This window comes from Argiope bruennichi, chromosome 3 (genome assembly GCF_947563725.1).
Source record: "Argiope bruennichi chromosome 3, qqArgBrue1.1, whole genome shotgun sequence".
Lineage (NCBI taxonomy): Eukaryota > Metazoa > Arthropoda > Arachnida > Araneae > Araneidae > Argiope > Argiope bruennichi.
Window position 1 is genome coordinate 52,579,296 of NC_079153.1, and position 23,920 is coordinate 52,603,215.

At 25.6% G+C, this 23,920-nt stretch overlaps 2 protein-coding genes across 5 annotated transcripts in view; one reads left to right on the plus strand and one right to left on the minus strand.

Annotated features, from left to right (window-relative positions):
• Nucleotides 1-22,737, minus strand: LOC129963615 (trafficking protein particle complex subunit 12-like). 3 transcript variants are annotated; one of them, XM_056078089.1, is made up of 14 exons: nucleotides 22,692-22,737; nucleotides 19,255-19,650; nucleotides 18,229-18,457; nucleotides 17,771-18,105; nucleotides 17,150-17,263; nucleotides 15,108-15,221; nucleotides 12,427-12,565; nucleotides 10,253-10,365; nucleotides 8,923-8,995; nucleotides 8,698-8,771; nucleotides 4,514-4,612; nucleotides 2,841-2,938; nucleotides 1,055-1,142; nucleotides 1-277 (listed from the first exon to the last, which is right to left on the minus strand). In XM_056078089.1, the coding sequence occupies exons 2-14, from the start codon at nucleotides 19,642-19,644 to the stop codon at nucleotides 20-22; spliced, it is 2,124 nt and encodes a 707-aa protein (XP_055934064.1). In that variant the 5' UTR covers nucleotides 19,645-19,650; nucleotides 22,692-22,737; the 3' UTR covers nucleotides 1-19. The 3 variants fall into 3 exon arrangements, with proteins under 3 accessions (XP_055934064.1, XP_055934065.1, XP_055934063.1); XM_056078090.1 differs by having other exon boundaries at nucleotides 17,186-17,263; nucleotides 22,619-22,720; XM_056078088.1 differs by having other exon boundaries at nucleotides 22,619-22,720.
• Nucleotides 22,738-22,975: 238 nt separating this feature from the next.
• LOC129963182 (dystrobrevin beta-like) overlaps nucleotides 22,976-23,920 on the plus strand; it is a 66,177-nt gene continuing 65,232 nt past the window's right edge. For both annotated transcript variants that reach the window (XM_056077343.1, XM_056077342.1), the window contains exon 1: nucleotides 22,976-23,114. The gene's annotated coding sequence lies outside the window, so the exon portion shown is untranslated. The remainder of the gene's footprint in view (nucleotides 23,115-23,920) is intronic.

Genomic DNA, 23,920 nt, shown 5'->3' on the forward strand with positions numbered 1-23,920 from the left:
TTCTCAATAACATATTTATCTACTGCTTTGGTATTATTGGAATTTTTACACAAGTGATGTTGAAAGAATCTCCAACATGTTTTGATACTAGTTCTAACATTGCAAGTTTTTTCTGCACACATCGAGATGACTCCAGTTCATACAAAGTGCAAATGTTGAATAGTAAACCATCATGCAAACAAGATGAAGGATTATTATGTATGGTTTTCTCAAGCAAATGTAGAGATTCTTTCAGTTTTCCCATATATAACAAACACACGGCTAAATTATTTGCCAACTGAAAAGAAAATGAGAGTATGTTAGTACGAGAGAATATGAAAATATTTTTAACTTGCACATACACACAGCTTCAGAGTAAAGTTCATCTGTAATCTATAGAAATCTTTATACAGAAGGTGATTATAAGTTAAGGATATGGGAAGCTTAAATATATATATCTATACTTAAATATTTTGTTTTCTGAATTGTAGTCTTGAACAAAATTTTATTTCAATACTTTTAAATTCATAATTTAATGCAGGGTTTCTTAAAATGTGAACTACAATAAGTCAAGTTATGCAGAAAATTACTAGTGTTAACAAAGACATCTTGACAGATACCTATTTATAGCTAAATTTCATTTTAATAAATACTCCAAATCTTCATTAAATAATTTCGTCTAAAAATTTAAGGAGTTCTAATTTAATGCTGGAATTTGAATAGACTACAGGTAATTTGTAGAAGTGAGAAATCCTCACAGTGGATGATTTTATTTTGTTCTAAGATATTGTTACTTTAGTATAGTAGAAAATGTTGAGTACTTGAAAGAAAGAGTTGAATTGGTGGTTTGGTGTTATTTTTTGCAAATAAAAGAAACTATGAAGCAGGATAAAAAAAGTATTTAAAGAATATATTTATATAAAATACAATTGAGGATTTTATGTTTGTCACAACTCGGGTAATAGTACATGAAATCTAAAAGTAAAATTTATTTAATAAGCTCTTCAGCCTAAACTTCAAAAATATGTTACTAAAAGAATTACAGCAAAATCTATATATTTAAGTTTGAACTTACCATGGCATTATTTGGGCAGATTGAAAAAGCTTTTTCATAATATTTATATGCTTCTTCATTGTTATTATTAGCAATTGCCATCAATGCTCTATAAAAAAAATATTATAATAAAGTTGTGGAAGTTTTAGTAAAAAAAGTATTTGTTGAAATATAAATTTACTGTTATGTATACAATAAAATACAAAATTAACAGAAGTGTAAAGTAATCATGTTCTTTTAACTTTCATATAATTTATAGAGAAAAGCTTGACTTTTTAAGGGACATTAATTTACAATTCACTTGAAAACTTTATTATAAACAGAAATTTGTAAATTAAGCTTAAAAATAATTCAGATTATTTTTCTTCCTTACCTATCCATTTTATTGACTTAAACATATATCCCAATTATAAAAGCTCTGAAATCCTCCTTTGTACAGGTTTGTAACATTCGTAAAAGCCATAATTCTTTACAAATTAGCATTTCTTTTGAAAATTTTTTAATAATTACTTTATTATTACATTCATCAGTCACAATATCATCTAAGATATTTTTCATATGCCTTTGCAATATCTCATGATCCACAGAATATACAGCATTCATAATGCTTACCTTGACGAGTAAAGAATTACCATTTTTTATGGCAGTTGCTAGTTAAATTTATTGAAAATTAAATAGAGAAGTCTTGAAATATTGCAAACAAAAAAAATCATTTATAATATTAAAAATAAATCGTGGATTAGGTTCGAAGTTTTTTTTTTTTTTAAAGATGACTTAAACAACTTTATCTTTTTCAAGATTTTTTCTATCTTATAAACAAAGTTATTGATTTTGCCAAGCAATTTCATTAAGTTGATTGTAGTGATGTATTGTCATGGCAAAAAAACTGACAGTCAGTGAGCTAATACAGATGTGCAAGCAATTAACTCCTTAGAAGGCTGACATTGAACAGCCAGATCTAGAAGAAAAAGAACTGACAACTATAAACTTCACAAATCTTGGTTCGGTTGAGAAAGGATTAAAATGTTTGGAATATATATTATAATAATTTGTTGTGAGAAATTTTATATGGCGGAGGGGAGTCAGGCAAGTTCATTAGATTTTAAAAAGTTGGTAATGAATCTTTAGAAGCACTTAGACTCTTAGGTCTTTTATTTTCCACTGTAATCTGAAAATGATTGATTAAAAATGTGATAAAGAATCTAATATAATTTTTTAAAGACGATAATAACAAAATTATTCTGTTAGATGTAATGCTTTCATTTTGTTGTGCAATACTTTGTATACTTGAAAACAGCATTCTATATCACAGATTTTCTTCTAGAGAATTATTTTCCTAGTCTTTGCCTACAATTAATTAAAATTCACTTGCATTTATTTATCTGTAAAATTAGCCCCCAATGTATATGACTGTGATTTAAGTACTTTTTGTTAGTTTCAACTATTACATAATTTCACTTTTCCTGTATATGCGTAATGTATTTTCCTATTATGTACTAGATTGAGTTTTTGTATTTCATGTACAATTTTTATAACATATATATATGAAAATTCATTTGAAAAATATAAATTTAAATTGCAGATCTGAATAATAAGTCAAAGTGCATTTGCACTATATTGAAAAGAGTGAAAAGTTGTTAGAATTTTAAATCACCTAAGCAAATAATTTATCCCCCCTCCCCCCATTTAATTCATATAACTATGTGGTAAAATGCTAAACATTTGATTTGTCTGTACTACTTAAATAAGTGGAAGGCATATTAAAATTTAATTGAAATAAATTTTGAGAGAATTCTCTCAAACTTACTTGTTTATATTTTCTTCAACTTGAAAATTTTGTGAATAGCTTTTGGCAACTGTTACAGCCTTGTTAAAACAATCATGAGCATATTTAACATCACCGAGCTAGAAAATATAAAAAAGTCATGTTATATCAATAAGTAGTACCAGGAGGTTACATTGTTTTTACAATTTAATTATTTTTTAGTACACAAATACTATAAATGAAATTATTTTATAGGAAAGAAATATTTTAAGTAAACAAAAAAAAAAGTTTATTTGCTTTAAATAAACAAAATTTCAAAAGAATGTTTTAAATATGGTAAAGTTTTGTTTATTATTTGCATAAATTAAAACTAAAAAGAACTTCTTGCATAATTTAAGACTAAAAAAGATTAAATTTTTAGGTATACTATACATTGAGAATAATTTAGTATTTTTTTTAAAAAATCATTCGAGAAGTTACCAAAATATCCAATTTTTACTACCAACTTATGCCTCTAATTCCTATTGAGTACTACTAAATAAATAATCATAAAAAAATTGATTTAACTTGGTTTATAAAATCCAGAAATGGTGTATGTAGTTATTAAAAACTATGATAATTTAGTTCTCCCTAGTTATAGTAAAGATAAATATGCCTGGGTGTTAGTTATAAAAATGATTTAGTTTTGTTACTAGAACTCCAAGGCTTTATTATTCTTCTGTTCAACTTTAGTAGCATTATTTTATTTGTTTAGAGTTAGTTTGTCTTTTAGTTTTATTGTGCAATATGACTCAGCATGGGTAAGCTTGTTGCAATGATTAAAAAAAAATAAATTATAACTGTTTATTTTTTTTCAATAAAATAAATTATTTCTTATTTATACGAACTTATAACCAAAATTATCTCTACTAATAATAAAGATGAAGGTGTGCATCTTTATGTGTGTAATCAAGCTTTACAGGTCAGACAATTTGATGTAGTTATCAAACTTGGCACATATAAACTTTGAAGAGTGGGAATGTGTATCTTAGAGCAATTTTCGTTTAATATTTTAATTCATAAAAATTTTAATAAAATTTTAAGAGGTTTTTTTTTTTTTTTTTTTGCAATAACTTCCAAAAATTTTACAACACAAAGTAATTTTTATACCAGCTAAAAATTATAATTTTAAATAAAATTTCAACAATCGATTACATTGTTACTCTGAGATTCAATCCGATTTTATTGTGTCACCAAATATTTAATCACTCAATTTTTCCCTCAAAGATGAAAGCTAAAGGAGAAGGATTTTGTTTAATATATGTATTGTTTATAAGACGGTAAAAGAAAATGAAATTACAATACTGCAAAAGTTAAGAGTAGAGAAACAAGACATTTATGTTTCTAAAAGTACTAGGTTGTCATGAAACTGGTCTTCATTAAAAAGATCTACGTACACTTTGAATAAAACATACGTCTGACAGAATTAAGAAAATGAAGTTATATATAAACAATTTAACAAAAATTAAATATAATCATATCTTTGGCAAACCAATCGTGCTCCAAAAGCTACTGATATAACTAATATTAATATTCTGGAGTGTATACTGATCAATTATCTTGCATAAGGATAATTAGTTGCATATAAACAGTAGTTATAAATTTCTTATGTACATTTCAATATAAAAATATATTATAATTTAACAATTAAACTGCTATGTCTTGAAGTTAAATACCTGAAGATATATCCTTCCTAAAGCTGAATACAATTGAGGAATTTCTTCTTTACTCCTCTCCATTAAGGTATGAACAATTGAAACAGCTAATACATAATCCTATAACATAAAACAATTAAATAAAACATGTGATGAAATCATGAAATTTTATTTTATGTAATACTTCTGTACTGTCTGTCCACGACAAGAACACTGCTAGACAATCGTCTATGTTTATGGCGGGCGTTATAGAAACGGGTTCCTGTAGGGACTATCCATTTTGAATGGGTGGAATCGGATAGAAGTCTGGGGGGTATTCTTTTTCTTGGCGTCAATGTGAAGCGATAAAAGAAAACCTGTTGCTCATTTGTCTTCTCGCTTTAATCGTAGTTGCACGTATCTTTATATTCGTTTAGCTTACTTCTTTTATATTTTATTAATCTTTTCAATGGTTAATATTAATTGCATTTCATTATTTAATATTTTTTCTCTTAAATTTTGACATTCTTTAAAATACCTTTTCGATTTAAGAAAGGAGAGACTTTAAAATCACAAGCACGTTACTATGGGCTAAATTAAGATAAAACCTTGGAAATGAATTAAATTGAAATTAGAGTTTAAAATATCATTACACACACACACACACACACTTTTATAGCTTTATCTGGATCAAAAACTTTTATTTAATGTTATAAACTGAAATTTAATAAAATAATTGTCGTAAATTAGAATTAAACTTTTTAACATAAATAAGATCACCTTTTGAATTGATCAATATATGGAACTGGAAAATATAGAAATCCATTTAAGATTATATTTATAAAAAAATGAACAGTTGAAACTTTTAAAGCAAATTATACTCAGCTGTTTGTATAAGTAAAATTAATTGATTATTGATTTTGAATTTTTTATTTGAAAATAAGTTCTTGCAGGGAACTTTGAATTTAATTATTTTTTAAAGAAGTATATTTTACAATTCAGTATTTTATTTTCATCGAAATTATTGAGTAATTTCCTTAAATCTACAGGTATAATTAATTTAGTTATCTACTATCACAATCATTGTCAAGATAAAAAAAATGAGGAGGGGAAAAAAAACCCGTTGTTTTAACCTTTTGCTCTTAGTGTTAAATAATAATTATGAGAAATTGTATTTATAGTTTAAAAAAAAAAAAGAATTACTTTGAAATTCAAAATAGTGATTCTATTATGCTATATGAAAATATTTAGAGATTAAAACGATTCAATTTCTTTTCTGGAATTGAATGAGTATATGCAATTATTAAGAAGTAATTCTATTAAATTTTTATCGCTAAATATTATTCAACTATATAATGGTATGAAAAAATATTATATTATAGGTAGCGCATTACTTTTTTTTCTATAAAATAAAGAAAACTAGTTATTTATTCAGGCTTGTTTTCTCTCCTCCCTGTTGTTTTAATAGCTTTCCTTCTTAACTATAATTCCAAGAATAAAAATTTATGCACGTTAATGTGAGTTAGAAGGATTAAAATATTGAACGTGATTCCTTTCTACTCAGGAGCACTGATTGTGATAGTAAAACGGTAGCAGATAAGTATTCTCAAACGGCGTTGAGAATACTTGAGGGCTTTGAATAGAAATGTGAAGAACATTGGGAGTGAAGAATTTTCAATCCCTAAGTGATAAAATGCATACAGGAATTTGGATCGATCCTTTATTGCTCGAGCTCATGACTACCGATATACACTGAAAGGAAAAGCTCATTTATCACTCTATTATTTGAATTGACAGTTTGTGAGAAAAAATTTTCTTTGAAATAATTGTATTTCTTTTTCAAGCCGGGGGAAATAAATAAATGGTAATCTGGAATACAATAACAAACTTTTACCGCGTTTTTCATAGAATAATGTAAAGCGATGTTGGGCTTATTTAGTTGGGTTCCTTTAAGTCCGGGACATCTGGTACGTGCATGAATGAACACTTGAATTATCTTCAAATTCAGAATACTTTTACATGTAAACTTTGCGAAATTAATTATGCTGTAAAAAGCTTGTGCATATTGAAAATAAGTTACAAATCAAAGTTTGATTTTTAAAAATCTGAAAATTGATAGTATGGCAATCGTTAATTTTGTGTTTCTGGAAATAGTATATACATCAGAAGAATAAATAAATATAAATTTGGAAAGGTTTTAAGCCTATTTAACAATGAACATTTTACCTTATAACAGAATAAAAGCAACCTTCTTTACAAATTATGAAATAATTACGATTAATTATGTTATAGTTTTTATCTTAAATTACACAGATTACCTCGCGTTTGTTGCGGAGAATTTGATATCAATACCTTATATAAATTTAAAACAAATAAAATGAAGACGATTAATGATTTATCATGCATGATTTCACTTCTTAATTATTTTTTTTCTTCTTGTGCAATCGTTAGACATACAAATAATTATTCATTTTTTCTATTTGATTTGTTTTGTTCTTTGCATACATATAACAGGAATATCAGATATTTTCAATATTCCGAGTATGCAAATGATTTTTAGCTTAGTGAATTATTTTTTAAACTTATATTCAAGAATTAAATGTAAAAATACCAAATATCGCCAATTTGGCGCTAAACGTGCCAAGGTAAGAAACTTGAATTTATTTCTACCTCTGCGAAATGAACTCTTCCTACAGTAACCTGTTTCTATAACGCCCGCCGTAAACATAGACGATTGTCTAGCAGTGTTCTTGTCGTGGACAGACAGTACTTTTTTCCTCCCTTTTAACAGCTAGAAATAAAGGTATCAAACTTAAATGATTACATGACCAAATAAATAATAGTAAGCCTTAAGTGGGTTGGGAAAAAGATTTTTTTTTTCATAAAAAAAACAAAAAACACTAAAGTAATGCTTTTTTCTGATAGAATTCTCCTTTCCTATGACCTTAGAGATGAATTACAAAACTGATTCTAGGTGAATATCTGTAATTCTGAATAAGATATCTGGTTCTTTCATAAGTGAAAATAATTGCTTGCACAAATAAATGTTTCTAAATATATATATAAATAATTCCATTTACCAATTTTTTAATGCTTTCAAACCTGCTTGGTAAATATTTATAAAATTCAGAGTTCACAACTTAAGAAATTGTGTCTTCAAATCTTGTTTATGGTTAAGTACAGACTTTTTATTTATTTTTCTAAAGTTTATTCTGCAATAGCAATAGAATATTAATCATATAGTAGGAATTTTATTATTGATTCCTAAAATATTCAAGAAATGGTGTGCTGATATAATATGCTTATTGATTAATCATTAAGGAATGTTATAGTTCATTATTAATAACTATGTAATTAGGAATTTTAAAAAATTAGCTATATATTTATGAAACGTTTTGTTATAATCATGATTGTAGGATCATAAACTAATTTGTTACTTCAGATGAGTTTAACAACTTTAAACTAAAATACTGAAAAAATTACGTGTAACTTTTTAATTTCCAAAATTTGTTTCCCATTGTAAAAAGACAAAATAGAAAAGAAATAACAAAATTTTCTTTTATTTTCTTACCCTAAGAAAAATGAAAACCCCTGCTTTCTACAGCTCGATTTAAAGTTGAATCGATTTTTCTAATATTTAAAATCTATAATATGAACAGGATTCGAAAGAAAAATTAAATGAAGAACATGAATCAATAGTCATAAATGATATTAGTTAAATTAATTCTAGATACAAATTTAAGATTAATTTTGAAGATATATGCACAAAATTTAGTGCTTGAAACTCTTCTGAATTGCCAAATCATAAACTTAATTATTCTTAATGTCTTTTTCAAGACTATTTAGAAAATAACAATTTCAATTGTTTCCTTATCTTAAGTTTTACCACCCATAATTTATGCATTTCTCAAAATTCAATTACATGAATTAACTGTTTTGAGTTGGATTTTAATAGATGCATACAGTTCCACAAAATACAAATATTCATTAAAAAAATTATGCAACATTATATAGTGAAGTAATGCATACCAATTTTTTAATACATTTTATGCATACATTTATGTTTATATCATTGAAGATAAATATTTTTTCCATTTTTGAAATAATTCTTTTAATTTACTTTTGTTAAGAAAATTTTATTAAAATAAAAAAATACACTTTTAAATTAGAAAAAATATTTAGAATCATTAATTAATCTTAATGTATATTGAAACTGCACTTCTCACTTTTTGCGAAAGGATGCAATTCAAAATTGAATATAGAATTCTTTTTTCTCTTAGGCCCCATATTTCAAGAGAAGCTGTAAATAAAAATATTAAACTATTATATATTAAGTAAGGATTTTTAATACAAGAATCCACAATCATTTATTGCAATAGTCAAAAATATCTTATTCCATTAAGTTCGAATTTTATTAAAAGATTATTACAATAAAAGCACAACATTAATACCTGTTCGTCTAGAATCTGATAACTTGATCATAGTACCATCTTCGGCACATCCATTTTGTACATTTTGCAATATCTATTTGAATATATTTAAGTTATTATATACTTTATACAAAAATAAAATCATAGCAAAATGCTTTTAAAAAGAGATTGTTAAATTTCATACTAGTATCAATAATAAATTTTACTTAAGTAAAATTTATTAGTATTGCATATATACCAAAGAAATTTACTGTTATTAAAATACTTATATTTTATGATCTACTAAAAGAATTAAAATATAACTCAAATCAATCATAATTGTTTTTTATCACATTTCTCTATAATGCACATTTTACCCCAATCATATCAGAAAAATCTTAAAAATTATATTAACTATTTATACACAAATGTTAATTATTCAAGTTTATTTGTTAATTTTAAGAAGTAAAAAGACATTTTATTTGTATAAAATATATTAATTTGAGGAATGGCACTTTAAAATATTTCACTGAAAACGCTCTATAATTTTTATTCATAAAAGTCATTGATTTTGAAAATATATATTCCATCTACTAGGTTATACTGCTTCTTTTCAAAATATATGGTAACTCGTTCAAAACAATGTTAAGAAAGTTTACAAAATAAATCTAATATATGTATTAGTCATATAATCCAATAGTTAATGTCAGTTGCTTCTCAATTACAATAATAATCACTTAATATTTAAAATGGATTATATTTTATTTTTAAATCTGTGGTTGAAAAATCTTTTTATGATTAATCTAAATATTATATAGATATGTAAACAAAAAAATTTATCAGATTTGTGGCTGGGAAGAGTTAGAAATTTTTTCCTTTGAACATATTGCTGTGAGATTTTTACAAGGATTTCTTTGCCACATGTCAACTTAAGGGAATTTAGGTATCTTTAAAAGAATGTAGTAAACATTGAGTATTTTTATCCCTTCACTCGGAGCATGAAAACTTGCTGATTAAAGTAGTTTTACAGAGCTTATACAGTAAGAATTAAATAAAAAAGGTAGAATGTTAATACAGGCTAACTTTAGGAAATTAATTAGGATTTAAATTAGATTAAGATATATCATTATATATATATATTAATGAATTGTATTTTCAGGAGATTCTTCTTTAGTCTTCCTTTTAGTAATAGTAAGAACATAGTTCTTAATTTAATACAACATTTCCATTAATAAAAATTAAATATTTTTAATAGTATTTAATAATGATTCTTTTTAAGTTTCATAATATATTTGTTTGCTTTCTAAAATTAAAATATTGCAAAAATTATTTCAGAATATAGAAACATTTTCTTTTGGTTAACATAACTTACTTTTTGAATGACTTGTAGAATTTGATACAGATTGTCCAGAGCAATTTGATAATTACCTTGATACTGAGGTAATTCAGCTAACAGCAGACGTAGAGGAAATGGAACCATAGTACCTATTTCAAAAAGAATATATACTAAACATTTATGAAAATGCATTTCATAAAGTTATCTCTTAGTGCAAAAAAGAAACAAAAAGTAGTTTGAAGTAGTTTAGTTTTGAAGTAGTAGAAGAAGTAGTTTAGTTAAGTTTAGAAATGTTAATGCTCCTTGATGCAATAGAAGGGCTGTTTTGAACACAATTTGAGCCGGGGGAACCAAACTTGAAATTACAAAGATGACATCTGAGCTAGCAAACTTACCTTATTTTCACACCCCACAAAAATAAAATCCTAAACCATTCAATTACAACAGAATCCCTGGTGGTTCCAAATGAAATGTATGTTTAATTAAGTATCTATGATAAAGAAACCTGACCAATATGCAACATATAAGCAAGTAATTTGTAAATAATTGCATAGACAAGACAATTGAGAAAGATAGGCGAGGCTTTTAGACTTTTCAATTCTTACAACTTGCAAGAGCATTAAGAAAATATATAATTGAATTTCAATACAATAAAGGAGAAATCAGTAAATAGGAAATCTAAGACTATAACAAGAATTTTAAAAATATAACAAGTTAAAGAATATAAAATTTATCAAATGTATAATAATGATAGTAAGATATTAAGCATAAGATAGAAATAATAATGGAATAAGAAATATGAATAATTCTAATATTATAATACACACATAAACAATACAAATATAAGTATAAAACAGATAATATGATAGAAGTTAATAAAATGAATACAAAATAATTAATGTTAAGTAGCATTTCTAATAAGTTATATGCTTAGCAATGCTCAAGTTATTAAATGAATATACAATAAAGTGCTAATATACAGCAGTCCACAAATTTTGAACAATATTCCTGTTTCTTATTTTTTTTAATTTTATGCGATGCAAACTAAGAAATTCCTCTATTCTTATAACTGACAAGAAAGTAGTTTTTCTATATTAGTTTTTTCTAAAGGTATCCATTTATATTATGAAGTTTCATTTTGTTTCACAGTCACAATCTGAATACCCTCTAACAAAAGATTTTGATATGCCAGAAGGCAACTGTCATTAATTAAAACTTCATTTGTAAAGAAATCTATTAGGCCTCTTTAGAATAAAATTTAGACATTAATTAAATTAGGAAATGTTTTGCCAACAGAATGTGAAATTTTGTTTTACATTTCATAATTTAGTCTATTTTATCATTCATTTCATAATTTTTACTCTGGACAGTTGAAATAATTAGGAAATGAATAAGCATGATACAGCAAAATTAGCTTCCCAATCACAATTTCAAATTTTTTTTATTTCATATAAAATGTTTTGACCACTAGATGTGCCAATAATGATCATCTGTCCCTTCTCATTTCAAAATTTTGAGAAACATCACAAATAAAAATTTTACAGAACCTGAGAAACATCACAAATAAAAATTTTACAGAACCACCTGCCTTAACAACTTAATTTCACCGAATTCTAGATATTGCAAACCAATTAATCAGAGGGCTCTATGTTTATAATTCAATTAAAAAAATAATAATACTTTCTTTTGTATTGAGTATATGCTGTTCATCAATGGTGGTTAACATGACCAAATTAATACTATTAATAAAATTGGTGAATAGAAAGTCAATGAAAGCATTTTGTTTAACATAAATTAATTTACAAAACAATATTTATAGACTTTTAAAATGATAAAATAAATAAATTCATGTTTCTGTTAAAAAATTAGTTACTATGCTTTAATCTGTTTGTTAAATCTTGTGAAATTTAAAAATTAAAATTTACATGTTTTCACTAAAAAATTTACTGAAAAACGAAAATACAAATTGCAATATTCCTTTCTGGGAGAAAGCAGCTTGATTCATAATTTCTTTTATGTAACAGATAGGTTAAAACAAGCTACTTTTTATAATATTTTGCAATCATATAATGAATTATTCTTTGTTAATAGTTCAAAATTTAGAAATTATTATCTTTAAATTCAATTTTTCTGTAATACTAAAATAAATTAATATCCTACAGCACCGACATTTCATTAAAATAAAGTTAAATTTATGTTGAAAATTTTACCTCTTTTGCCTTTATAAACATCAGGATAAAACTCATAATACAAATCAGGTTTATCTAAGTCACCAAAGGCAGCTCCTTCTATTTCTGCATATGAGTAATGTTGCAATTTTACTAATAAAGCAAGGCGGACATACCAGAGCTGCATTAAAAAAATAACCAATATAAAACTTCACATTTGTGTAAGAATGTTTATAAATACAACAGATTAAAAAACCATTAATGGCAATATAAACAATGATATACAGGGTGTTTATAAAGTCCCGGACCCATTTTGATGTTTAATAACTCATAAAATAATAAAGATAGATTTAAATTAATAACATAAATGGTTAAATAGACTCAAAAAGTTTCATGACCCTTGTCAATGAACTTCCACGTGTGCCCCCTTCGTCGCACGGAGAATATCAAGTCGATAGTCAATTTCACGCCAGGTAGCGACAAGCATGTCGGCATCCACAGAGCCATTTGCGCACATTATGGCGATTAACAATTCCAGAAACATGAAAGGATGCTTCATCGGAGAACATTATGCTCTTCAGAAAATCAGCAGCATCTTCTATCCTCCTTAGCATATCTGTTGCAAAGGCCATCCTCCTAGGTCTATCGTTCGGTTCCAAAACTTGAACAATTTGAACTTTGTATGCATGCAGTCTTAATTTTTTCTTAATAACCTTGTACACCGTCGAAATTGGCATATCCAATTCTGTTGCCGCTGATCTCACAGATATTCTAGGATTGAGTAAAAATGTCTCTCTGACACGCTCAACATCAAAATCACTTGTGCAAGGACGTCTGGAACGTTTCTTATCTTCGATACTTCCAATTTCTATAAAATTCTTTTTCCACCGCAAGGTGCTGTTTTTGGATGGAGGATCTTTTTGGTAAATTCTTCTGAAATTTCTCTGTGCTTGCACTATCGATTTCATTTCTATGAACCACCATAAAATCTGTGCTTTCTCTTGTGGTGTATGCATTCTCCTTAATATCCGCTCGAATAAAACATCACATACAAAAGTACTACATAGAACAAACACATCAAAAGTAAACATAACATTGCAATAGTTGACAAAAACAAAAGAGAGAAAAATGCAATTAATAAGCAGACAATATTTAGAAAAGTACAGATATTTAGACTGGAAAATAAAATTATCTGAAATTAACCACACGCGCAGACGATATTTACAAAAGTAAAAATATTCAAACCTGAAAAGGAAAATATATGAGTTATTCCATCAATAAATGTCATAAGTGTGTTTATATCTTTATTATTTTATGAGTTATTAAACATCAAAATGGGTCCGGGACTTTATAAACACCCTGTATTATAAAGTAAATTGAACATATTATCTCTTTTTAAATATATTCATAAAATAAATATAATAAAAAATATATAAATAATTTGATATGACATTAGAATAGGATATACAAGTATGAGAGCCCATATTTATATGCAATATTCAAAGAAAATTACATTTGTTTAAGTTTGTCAGTAACAAATTTAAAAAGGCATTAGTAGTAAATAGGAATTCTCGCACTGGCAAATTTTAATCTATGCAGAAAGAGAAAAAGGAAGAACAATTCATGCAGTTGTGCATTGAAACAAGTAATGCATTTAGGAATAAGTATATGTAGTTGTTCCTCAGGGACTAGTATTTGCCAATACACAAACTATGCAATACAAATTTAATGTACATGACTGCCCGGGAAGCATCTCGAAATGAGGATGACATGCTTCCAGCAGGATGGTTGGATTTCACCACCCTGGAGGTTGCAGAAAAAGGTGGGGGTCTGGCTCCTCCCATCAATGACAGAATGTACTTCCTTAGGGAAAGGTTGTTACCATGGCCAGTAATGGCCCTTAGGATTCAACCACACTTCCTGTCAGTGTTACTGTTGTGGTCGTTCGGTCATTCAGTATTTATTATCCGCGTGCCTTGGGTGGGGCAGAGAGTCAGTATATATGACTTAATGTACATGGTTCTTAAGAATAAATAATAATTTTGTATTACAACTTTAAATAAGAAAAACTCGCAAAATAGTACTATTTTTTAAATTTTTTTCATTAATCACAGTTCACATTCAGTTTATTTAAAAAATTCCATTCATCCATTTCTTATTAAAAAAAAATGTTGTAAAATGCAATATTCAATGTGGAATAAACTTAGGGTATTGCAAAATTATTGGAAACTTTACAAATTCATCAATCTGTAATAAAATTTTAAATAAATGTAAAATTGCCCAGAAATATAAATTTATAAAAAAAAATTACTGCATTTCTATTTTATACTCTCATTTTCAATCTTTTAAGTTATTAAAAGGTGATTCTATTATTTTGTATTCTTTTTTTTAATTACATGTTTGGATTAAGATCATAAAAGTAATAGCTCAAAAAAATTTTTTTTTTTTTCTTTTAAAAACAGTCTTAATGGAGATACTACACTCTAATTAAGAGATACTGGCATTTTAAAATTCAATGCTGCTTTGAATGCTTAAATCAAAGTTAACATCACCTGAGTTTGAGGCTCATCACTTATATCTTTTTAAGTTGTAGCTGTTTTCTACTACATCAAAGAATTCAGTATCATTCTTAAAATATATCCAAGATAAAAATCAATTATTTGAATTTTTGTCCTTTTAAAACAGAACATTAAAGCATATTGTCCAGATCCTATTTTACTTACCCTTAAAGATAAAGGAGTGTGTTTACAAGGTTTGCCCTCATCTCCAAGACCCTGACCACATGCTTTTAATAATTTTTTGGTCAGATTAATAGCAGCATTATAACAACCAGCTTCCTGTAAATAAAGAAATTGAATAAATTTAAAACTATTGGAACATTTTTCATTCATTATAATTAATTTCATTAAATATGCTAGTAGATAACCATTCTGACATACTTTTCAAGAAATATTAAAAATTGTCAATTTATAAGATTATACTAAAAATATTAATACAGAAAATAAATAAAAATAAGATTTTCATATGTATATTAGTGACAATTCAAATTCACAACATGGGAAATTGTATTAAAGTGAATGCTATACATGTTCTTAAGCTGCATTGGGCTATAGACAAAAGCTTTAAAATTAATTCTCATTTTAAATATACTCTCATTATATAGAATACCAATTATGAGGGAAAAAAATCAATTCAATCAATATCAATCAATTTTAATTGCACTGGATACTATTTAGTGATCAGCGTGAGAATTCGAATAACTTACTGAGTAACCTTCCCTAGTAGAGTTATCAATGAATTATCACATATCAAGTTATCGTTTTTTATAATTGATAAAGTATCCCATCTCAATTTACAGATATTTTAATATGGGTTAACAAAAAAAAAAAAAAAAAAAAAATTAAATCAAATTTTAACATAGATTTTTTTTTAAATAAAAAGTTTAGAGAGTAAAAAAGTAATTTTCATTTATAAAAATTATTATAGAAAGGGATTATAACATTTATTGCTTTGAATTAATTTTTTATATAATAATGATACAATAAATGCAAAAGACTTTATATAATTTAAAAAAATTACATTAAACACAATAAATGGAATTCATTACCATCTTTATCTTGAAGATAAAAACCTACTGATCAAAAAGGTTAATAAAAAAATATTAGTAAAAGATTAATAAAAAGTAATTTTTATTAATCTTTTTCTAACATTTTTCTTCACCTGGTTGACCAATGGTTTTCAATTTTACTAAACGAATTAAAAAAACACATACATTTGGTATTACAAGTCAAATACTGGTTAATGGTTTTACCATATGCTTTATAACAGGTTTTGAAATAAAAATAAGAATGAACACCACAAATGTATCATCCATTAAAACAATTGTTTTCTTCAATAATTCTATTTTATGATGGCTATTATTATACATAGTATTATTCAAATTTTACATTTTCTGTTATTTGCAACTATTGTAATTAGTCCCATCAGATTAAATATAAATGGTAATCAATGCAATTTAATTTCCTCTGATTTGCAACACTTTTTCTTTGATTCCTCGAAAAATTTAAAAGCAGAATAACACACAATTCAGAAATATTGAAATTATTTAAAGTGAAATGAAAGTCATTACTCAATATCAATAAGGCATATACAATTTAAATATGGTATGGAAGAATCGAAAAAAAAAAGGACATTTTTATTTTATTTACTATGAGAATTTAGTCTAATGGATATAAGAGCTCATTATGCCTAACACAAACACATATTATTCAATAAATACAGTATTATACTTAGTAAGCCACTCTATAATAGGAAATAAAAATATATACAAAGTAATGCAATTAACATATAAGGTTTTTGTAAAACAGCTATATGTATCAATATTATCCATAAAAACTGTTATCAATATTATTATTAAAGCAATTTTAAAAACAAAATTATAGATTTACTTATTTTATAAAAGTAATTTATGTCAAAATTTATCAAAAATATATGGCATTGGTAATCATTAAAGACTAGATTATCATAAACCAAAATGAAACATTAGTTAGGCAGAAACTGCAATATATTGAAATCACATTAAAATTTCACACCAGTTTGGTATGAATATTTGGAAGGAAGTAATCCACATCTAAATGCTCATCAGGGATTGATTTCATATTTAATGTATTAAACACAGATTAATTAAGTATCTAAAATTTTCTAATAATCTCAAGTATTTAAAAAATATCTGAACTTTATAACTAAAAATGAATTTTTAATATACCATTAGTTTTTGTAATCCAGGTTCATCTTCACTTACATCTTTATCACTTAAAGTTTTTCTATGTTGAGCATGAATTGAATTGCATTGAATTAAAAGTTGCTTCACAGGATCATCCTATAAGAAAATAGCATGCTCAATAAAATGTTTGGCTTTTCTTATTTTTCTATTTTTAAAGATAAATGTTCTGCTCTTATTTAAAATGTGAAAAGAAAAAAAAAATGTTTATGATAATACAATATAGGCTGGATTAAAATATATAATTTTCTGCTTAAAATAATATACAATTAAAACTTTCTAATATAAATAATATTTTATTAGTCTAATGTAAATTTGAAAAAATTATCAGAAAAAAAAAGCTAAAATTGTTAATAATATACTCCATGTAATTAGACGATCTTTTTAAATCAAATTTTTCAAGCAATTCTTTTTATCAGCCATATAAATTATTACAACATTAGTATTCTTTAAGTTCTAAGGTTACTTTCCTCCAGTATAATCTGGTATTTTATAAAATTCAAATAAAAAAACCATTTTTATATATAACAAAAACTGGTGGTTTAATATAATAACATTAAAATAAATAGCTATCTAAATGGATTTATAACCAAACTATGAACATACCAAATCTTCTTCAAGAACAACACATGGTGAGGTGAGCTGACTTTTATCCAGAGTAACAGGGGAGTTTGAAGTAATAACAGATACTAATATTTGTCGTGTTTTTTCTGATGGAATCCAAGCCTCTTCAATTTCACTATTTATTATAGGAGAATTTAAAAATGGCTCCTCAACGGGGGCATTTATGATTGGTTCTTTAATTTCTAGTACCAAAGGGTGTCCTGTTGGTTTCTCTTCTGCAATCTTATCAAAGAAAGCTTTACCATCTCTGTCATTTCCACTCTTGTCTTCAGAAAAAAATTTAAGAAGGATTGGAGGAGGGTTATTAGTTTCAGTGCCTAAATATTTTGAGAAAAAAGAATAATTTCAATGAACTAACATAAATGTACTAAGGAATCAAAAATTATGAATTATTAATCTAAAACGCGATAGCAGATTATGATGCAATTAAAAATATTTACTAGCAGAAGAATCTTCACAAACTTCTTGAGCAAGTTCTGCTTTTTTATCTACTGGATTCCCTTGTACTTTTTGTTCTAGCAATGAAGATGAAGAATCATTTTTAACATTTCCAGCAGCATTTTCAGCTAAAGCATTGAAGAAATTCAGTCCATCTGAATCTATTTTTTGTAACTTGGTAGTTTCAGTACCGAAATACTTGCTTAGAGTATTTGTATCACAATCTGCAGACTGGAAATAAATTGAATTTGAATTAAAATTAGCTAATTATATTAGCATTAAGTATACATTTTTTTTGTATTATATATGACAATGTTGATGCATAACAAAGTAAACAATGGATACATAGTTGCTTTGATGAATTTTGAATGGCTTGTTTTCTAGCATTTTCTGGTTTCAATATAAATCAGATAAGCTATAAACCAATGAATTCGCAAAAAAAAATTTTCAATCAAAGTCAGGCACTAAACAAATTAGCAAATCTGAATTAAAAGCTAACTTTTATTAAAATTAGAAACTGTAAACATTAGTTTACATTTACAGTTAATGATAATAGTTCCTAAATAGTAATTCTTCCAGTAATTGAATCAGTTGGCCCCTGTCCTTTGTTCTATTCTTTATATTGTAATTAAATATTTAAAGATGATCAAAATGAGATATCAAAGATATCTAAAATTGAGGATGATAAATTATTTGGATATTTACATATTTTATACATATTAAATGTGTTAAATTCAAAATCAGATTTTTTATTCTTAAGTTTAGATACATACTATAACTCCTATGTAAAAATAAGTTATTATATGAAATCTGAAAATTCTTTAGCCGTTTTAAATATATATATAAAATATTTTTCTCATACATTTTACTATAGCCAAAATTTTTTAAATAAGGTAACAGATTTTTTTTAAACAATGTAATCATTCATAAGTTAAAAAGAAAGTTTAAAATAAAGAGTACATTATTTGATAATAAAGTAATTTCACTACAAGATAAATTAAAACAATGTTTCAGAAAATTGAACTTACAAGGGGTCTAGCATTAAAGGTGACTTGTGTAATATCAGCTGACCTTTTTTCAGTTAGACTTAGTGATCTCATTTGTACAGATACTGTTTCTGAACTCTCAACAATCAAATTTGGAACAGGGCTATTAGGTACTGATTCTTGCATTGAAAGTTCTAGAGGAACAGTTTCCATAAATCCGAATTTCGAGTCAGAATCAACTCGCTTAATAGTTGATTCATCTTTTAAATTTGCAAGTACTTCAGCAGTAGGTTTCACAGAACTTTTAGAAGAATTATTTTCAGCAGATGTTTCATGTGGTATCTGCATCATTTGAGTATCAATAATTGAAGAACTTCTACGAACATTTTCCGTTTCAACAGCTAACTCAGGAGCAGTATTTTCATCTTCCATTTTAATCTAAAAAAGTAAAAAACAGATAATACATATTAAAAAATTATCCTTACTACTTTAAACTTTTATTTTATAACAATCTTATTCACTCATTAGAAGAAGGAAGGAGAGAACAAAACTAAATAAACTGAAATGAAATATTTTAAATACTAATACAAATATGAATTTGAAGTTCAAGTAGTAAACAGCAAATTTTTGATTAATACAGCTTCTAACATCTTTTAGAAAGTTACGTGGCCACTTTTCAATTAACTGAGTGAAAAGTACGGGCACAACTCACATTTTAGTGTTAAATAGTACTTCTCTATAAATGCAGTCACCAGAATAATCAGATAAGCACAAATACACATTCATAAGACTTTGAGAAATGCACAAAGTATGACTTTTGTATTTGGCTATTGATAAAAGGAAATTAAAATTTTTTAAAAAATTTATATATGCCGCAATAGTAACAAAATTCCTCTCTTTTGTGGTTTTTATGTTATACAGATAATTTCCAATTCATTAGCATTAGCTAGTAATAAACAGAATAAATTAACACATTTTAGAAATGTAATCACTGTTTTTCCAAGTCTTGATAAGTTTTATATTGCTCTTAGAAAGTCTATAAGAGACATCTAATCCTTTATACTTTATTTATTTTATTCAACTTATATATTTTCTCCATTTCATTTAATACCAAAACTTTATTTAAAATTTATATGGCCTTATTATCTGGAAATATTTGTAGACTTTTTTTTTTTTTTGAACATTAATGCAGTCTAAACTTATATAGATTATTCGAGTATTTCATTACAGACTGGTTTAATTAAAAATAGCTTCACACAACTTTTAAATAATATGCCTAGATTCATCAAGGCATATTATTTAAAAAAGGCATTTTATTAAACAAAATAAAAACAATAAAAACAAATTTTAAATATTATTTATTCAGATAAAAAGAATATTATATATATACATATGCGTGTGTGTTTCAACAAGATCTACTAAATATTTTAATAATTTCTTAACACTCATCTCTTTACAAGTTTAATACAGCTAATTCAAATAGACTCTACTAAATATGTTTGAAAAGTTTAAGAATTTTTTTTTGTAATTACCTTGATTGTTTAGATAAATAAATAAAATGGTAGTTCTTAATTACATTCATTAAAAAGATTTGCATAACAGTTTATGAATGTAGCATCCAAAATCTAAGCATCTTAACCTTCTTGCTGTGAAATTCTTTTATCAATAAAAGTTCAAAAATTGCGAAACGTTTTCTGAGCTTTGCAAAGATGGTGCAAAATGTTCCAAAAATGCTTGATAATTTGCAGAACCTTAGGCAACTAAAGCTATCTGTTAACCAAGATCTGAGTGAAACCAGAAGAGTCAAAATGACACCATGAACCAGAAAAAAGTGGGTTGCATAGCTAAATGGGCAGAAAAATACATCCCCATGAAAATTGGAGGTTGTGCACATTTTGCTACTTCTACGTTGCCATTGGAAATCACAGGATATGCAGTGAGAGGGTTAATTACACAAATAAATCAGCCAATGACAATAATTTATTACAGAAACAAATTAAACTTTTTAATAGAGTAAAACAAATTCATTTTTTCCCACAAAACTAAAAGACAATTACATTTTGTTTTAATTTTATTACACATTAGGGAATAATTTTTTTCTCTTTTCTCAAAATAATATATATTAGTAAATAATATATTTTTCTTCAGAAACAAAGTGAATTGCCACAATTTGCCTATATTATTTCTAAAACATTCATTAACCTATAGCAATATAAATTAATACTAAGATGTAAATTTATATATTACAGATTTGGAATTAACTGTTCAGAGAAAGCTATAAATTAGAAACTCAATAAAATAATGCAACAATTTAAAACTTTCAACGTAAAAACTAGCAATAAACATAAGCAAATTTGTATTTCATTTATTTTCCAAATTTATTGAGGATTGATTCTTTTATATAGAACATATTTAAAAACATAATATTTAGAAGACTAGAAGTCAATAGAAAAAACAAATGCATGGAAATGATCATTATAATATAATTTTTCAGCTTAAGATTTAGATTATACTGAAGAACTATACAGATTTTATGCTAATCTCTGCCAAATTGTATCAAACAATAAAATATGCAATTTGGTTACTATATATGAAAATTTATAGGCTATAAAAATTAAAGCTTAGTGATTAGAACCATATTCTTTAATTTTGTCAATATAATTTATGATTCCTTGCTCAGAATTAAAGGAAGAAAAGCAGTTAATGTGAATAGAAAAGATAAAAGTAATTATTAATAATCAAACACACATGATTAGCAATAAATGAAATTGATATAATCTTTCATTTCTATATCAGTATCCTAAAAAACTCGGAACAGCACAAATTTTTATTAACAACACTTAAAGAAAGCAGAATAATGTGGATGTATCATGTAAAATTAAATTTGAATGAATACTCAATAGATAGTAAAGTTTAATAGAATTAATTGTGTCTGTTTTAAGGGAAATCTTACTGTTGTAAGCATACTCACAAAACCCTACAAAGTTATTATCTAGAAACGATTAAACTTTCACCAGTATAAAATGAAGCTATAATACTGGAAAGTCTTCAAATAACTGACAAAGCTTTTAAAGTTATTTTAAATTAAAACAAATGAACTGACTAAAGAAAAATTAATACATAAAACGTCAGTCAGTTTTATAATGAAATTCTTATTATGAACTAGAAGGTATATTTAAAGGAATAGAAAAACATTTTCAAAAATAAATTTCTTATTTCATTCTCTAATTTTTAATGTAATTGATATTTTTTCTTTAAATATTATAGCTGGAAAACTCATAGAAGCTTTCTTTCTGATTTTTATGCTAACAGACGAAAAGCAAACCAGTACTTTAAAAGAGCATTAACTCTTAAACAAATTAAATTACACAAAAAATGTAATCATATATACTTAAGAAAATCTTACAATATTTTTTCTTAATTGCAATTAAATTGAAAAATCAATTTAATCGATAAAATTAGCATTTGAATTGACATACCACCCCGAAAAAAAGGTAAGCAGACTATTTTTGTTTTGTTTCTGTTCAGTTACAGATAAGGATTTGACTATCGGAAGAAAGTAGACAAATTAAATTTTTTAAAAGCCGACAAATTTAAACAATTCAAGCATATTGAAAGGAATGAATGGTATTTTCATTATTTTACCGGTGAAAATGTTATTTTTTTCTAACATATTTGATTGATAATCATATTTCGGAGAAACATACAGTTTTACGAGAAATTCGGGTGGCAACAATTATATTTTTGTTTTTGTTTTGTTTATAAGTCCGGATTGCAGAAGTGTCAGTCGTAAGCACTGGTATTTGAAAGTAAAACAGCTTGTTGTGATGCTTCGTGAGGTTGAGGAATTAATTTCGGTTTCAATTAGCAGACATTTTTAAAAGCATTTCTTGTGTTATGAGGTATGTATATGTTCTTAACGGAAAATATCGCGGATTAAACATTTCTTAAATGTCCATCAATGCAGTGTAACTTAATTAATATGAATTTATTTTAGAAATGTAAGTACTTAGTTTTCTTAAAAACTTCACGTGCTATTAATATGAAATGAATATTCCAGAAGTTGCATGTACAATCTTTTGGATTACCATTTACTATGGTTTCCGTTTTAAAATGAATATAGTAAATTGTGGAACACAAACCATTTCTCTGAATTGTTTATATTTTAATTCATTATGATTTAATTTTACCTGGACTATCTAAATATCCGATTTGTAAAATAGTAGCAAAAAATATATTCTCGAATCAATATCATATAAAAAATATAATTATTTTCATATTTGACATTGCTGTGATAATTAATTTAAAGCTTCAAATATTACTGCCTTTAACTATTTCATATTTTATAAAAGATGTTATAAGATCTCACTGTAATTTGTTTTCAGTAATACATGTTTTGTGAAATATGAATCAAAGTGGCATTTGTATCATATATTATACTTACAGAATTAATTTATTTAAAGTATTTTAAACTAAAATGCTTCATTATTCTAAAAAGTACAAACTACATGAAAATTTATTTTGTAAAACTCCTTGAAGTAAGGTATATTCGAGTTTAAAAGTTTTAATTATTACAGCATATGCTATTATTTAAATAAAAAATGTAAAAATAATTATTCAAAAATAAAATTAGTTTTTTAAAATTTATCAAATTTTATATATATGATTAAATTTTTAATGTTTTGTTGTATTTGCTATAAAAAAATGA